This window comes from Arachis ipaensis, chromosome B03, assembly GCF_000816755.2.
Source record: "Arachis ipaensis cultivar K30076 chromosome B03, Araip1.1, whole genome shotgun sequence".
Classification (NCBI taxonomy): domain Eukaryota; kingdom Viridiplantae; phylum Streptophyta; class Magnoliopsida; order Fabales; family Fabaceae; genus Arachis; species Arachis ipaensis.
Genome location: NC_029787.2, coordinates 124,382,833 through 124,386,696, shown reverse-complemented (window position 1 = coordinate 124,386,696; position 3,864 = coordinate 124,382,833). Strand labels below are relative to the sequence as shown.

The 3,864-nt window shown below is 32.8% G+C and overlaps 1 protein-coding gene across 1 annotated transcript; it reads left to right on the top strand.

The window, feature by feature from the left end:
- LOC107631360 (zinc-finger homeodomain protein 2-like) lies at positions 1,048 to 2,232 on the top strand. The gene has a single exon (XM_016334788.2). It carries the CDS (start codon positions 1,214 to 1,216, stop codon positions 1,967 to 1,969), a length of 756 nt encoding a protein of 251 aa, XP_016190274.1. The 5' UTR covers positions 1,048 to 1,213; the 3' UTR covers positions 1,970 to 2,232.

Here is a 3,864-nt window from a genome sequence, read left to right as displayed (position 1 = left end):
TTACTGTTAATATTTTTTGAATTTTTTTCGTTAAATAATATAAACTTTTGGTACTATTTTGATATTTATTATTTTTTGAACATATATAAAAAAAATATAAAAAAGACAACAACAGTGATGATGAGAGAGGATGAGAAGGAAAAATTAAAAAAAAAAGAAAAAGACGACAATAAATAAAAAAAAAGACAACAATAATAAAAAAGGAGAAAGACGAATAGAAAAAAGAAAAAAAAAATCACAATATACATATATACGTACATTTAAAGAAATATCTTGTAACTTGATTAAGTACTTAATTTAAAAATATTTGAACGACTAGTTTTATTATTTTTATTTTACTTCTAGATAAATATTTTAAATCAAAAGTGTGCCTTAAAAGAATGAAACCCTTACCCTAAAATAAATACAATACTTTATAGCAAATAGATTAAAGTAATATGTTAAAATTATTAATTTCAAAAAATTATATAAAATATAAATTTTATTAAAATTTTAATTTTAATATAACAATATAATTTAAACATTTATATAATCATATTTATTTTTTAAATGACTATTTACATGATCAATATAAGAAGTAATTATTTTTATTGATGTGATATACTTTATACTGATAATGTATTAAAATTAAATTTATTATTAATAGTAATTTTAATATATATTTTAAGACACATATTAACTAATTTTTTATTAGAAAAGTTTAGGTAGATAATAAAAATACTAAACAATGTGAACAATAGATATATCAGATGTTCATTTCACTAAGTGTACGGATGATTATTTTAATATTAAGATTTAAGTGGGTAATTTAGAGGTGTAATATGTTTTTATTTGATTGATAATTGTTTATATTGTTCAAAAAAATTATTGTTTATCTAGTACTTCCTTTTTTTTTATTTAAATAACATTTTTTTAAAGTTTATATTATTTATAGCAGTAATATATGCATGAATCCTTAATTAATAAAGCAGATAAAACCTTAAATGCAGTTGACATCATATTTGACTCTTTTAAAACAACCCCACACAACAGAACATGTATGACTAATACAGAAAAAAACAATTTAATTCAAGAATTTGAGTGTTTTTATTTCACAAAAATGGCTTAGCTACCGGAATCTGCCGGTGGAAGACAAGGATTATGAGAGATATAAAGCAAGAAATCAGCACCTCCCTTCTCGCAATCCAGAGAGAGAAAGAGACACAACAAAATAATGGAGTTCGAGGAAGACTTCACCATCCCCCCACCACCCAGTTACGCTGACTCAGTTCCCAACCCTTCGCGTGTCAAAATGCCGACTAACCCACCGCCACCACCAGCCATGCCGCGAAACACCGGAAAGGGGAGGTACATGGAGTGTCTCAAGAACCACGCGCTCGCCCTCGGAGGCCACGCGCTCGACGGCTGCGGCGAGTTCATGCCCGCTGGAGCTGACGGCACCCTCGACGCACTAAACTGCGCTGCCTGCAACTGTCACCGCAACTTCCACCGCAAGGAAACCGTTGCCGGAGATGCTTTCTTGCTACCTCACCACCACTACAATCCTTTCCATAACCACCGCCACCACCAAGCGTTTCCGCAGTTCGCGGCGTGTTACCGCGCTCAGGGAGCTGGATACCTCCACGTGTCAGGACATCAAAGAGGAGGCAGTACCCCGACTCTGGCTCTGCCGTCGATCTCCGGCGGCGGCGGTGGTACCACACAGAGTACGAGGGACGATCACGAGGATGGTTCGGAACCTAGTGGCGGCGGCGGTGTAGGTTCGGCGTCGAAGAAGAGGTTCAGAACGAAGTTCAGTCCGGAGCAGAAGGAAAAGATGACGGTGTTCGCGGAGAGCGTAGGGTGGAAGCTTCAGAAGCATGATGAGGTGGCGGTTCAGGGGTTCTGCGATGAGGTTGGAGTGAAGCGTAACGTTCTCAAGGTTTGGATGCATAACCACAAGAACACCCTCGCTATCAAGAAGCCCTAGCTACCTTCCTCATCATCTCTAATTAGGGTTTATTCATTTCTCTTAATTAATTATTAGCACCATCGACTGGGGTTTCCATTCGTTCGTTAATTAGCATTAGTTAGTTGCTTTAATTTTAATTTTATTTGGTGGATCGCTGTTTTTTAAGTTAAGAGTAGTACTTAATTTGTATGGACGATGATGAATGAGCATTATTTCATCATCAGTTTGTTTGTGTGTTGAATAATACAATGGTGGCCTGGGAACCTAAACCAGTTGCATTGTTAATTATTTTTTTTATTTCTTTTTAATTCTCCGCTTGACGCTTGTTAAGTGATTATATGTGGCTGTGTGTGTGATATGGTTGAAACTCTCGTGCTCATTTTAAGGGACTAACGTCACTCATTTCTATTAAATATAAATGTTATCTAGCATGGTTCAAATTTTCTGTCCCGTTTTAAGGACTATTTAACGTTACTTATTAGCGTCAATTGTATTTTGTTTTGGATTCTTCTCTCCACTTTGCATAAAAACTCGCTTCTGATGAAAGATGCTCAAGTCACATATGCACGTATCTTTCTTTTCTTAACAACAAACATATTTGCACCTCGTCACACGCGTTTGTATATTTATGTTTTCAGTTTGTTAAAAACTTTACTAGATGTGTTTTTATTATCTTATATTATTAATTTGCTATCAAATTTAATCTTTTGTTCTTGTTTCTTGTAGTTTTGCTGGTAGAATTAGGGAAATATTTACTGCCATCAATTAATTAATATTATTATTATACTGTATTTTTGTAATGTACTGGTTACTTAAATTAATTAGCTTGTCAGGATTTCGTTATCCCCTACAGAGAGTGTTAATTAGTTATCGATGAATGATGTACAATACTCTGATCTTTGAATTTAATTACTTTGGTCCTTGATCAGTGTTGAACCACAATAATGCACTCGCAATTCATAATTATTAATTACTACTTTTTTATGCTCTCTTCGTCATGGAGAGCGAGGCATGCGACGAGTTCTATGAAATTCGAGTAACGTATGTTAGGGGGAAAAAAAAGTTAACATCAGCACATGTATGATGCAGAAATTCATGCATTTTTGTAAAGAAGAATTTGATAATTGTTACAGTACTAAAATAATCACAGATCTTATTGTATCAGTTAAATAACACGATATAAAGCTGATAAAAAAAATGAAAATAAAAAGGCTATTTACTATACAAGTTGTAACCCCGAAACAAAAGATTATACGCATAGATAGTTGGCATTCTCCTCTTTAATTTGCAGAATGTACTAGTAATATGCAGGTAGTGCACAACTTTTTCCTGCAACTCTCCAACTACTACAATCAGTGCGAGATTCAGAGACTTGTGAGAATAATAATCTATCAAGATCTCCAGAATCTTTCTTGAATCCGGTTTAATTTCTCTCCCGTAAAGTACTGAATTATTAGTTGGATTATTCCGTCATCAACTTATGTTTAAGGAACAAATATATATTATACATATTAATATAAACAAACTTTAATTATGTAAGATGCTTAATCATTGAACTCTTACATATAGGTTGCTTGTTGTGGCGTCTAAAGTAATGAACTGATCAGATATTGCTTGTTAAGGAGTAGAAAAAGTTTACCTATCAATCACAAGCAACGTACAAGACCGATCAGAAATTTATATATAGTTATAAAAGTAATTTTGAGCCACATTCAATCACTTTTCAATTTTAATAGGATGACTTATATATATTATTATTTACGTAGATATCATTGATTTGAGAATTCCTTTCCAGTAAATTGTAATTTTTAAAATATTCAAATTTAAAATAGGCAATCAACTCCCAATGATAATGAATTCGATTTTTGGGGGAAAAAACATAATTTGTTTTTATTTTCCTGTAAATCACCCAT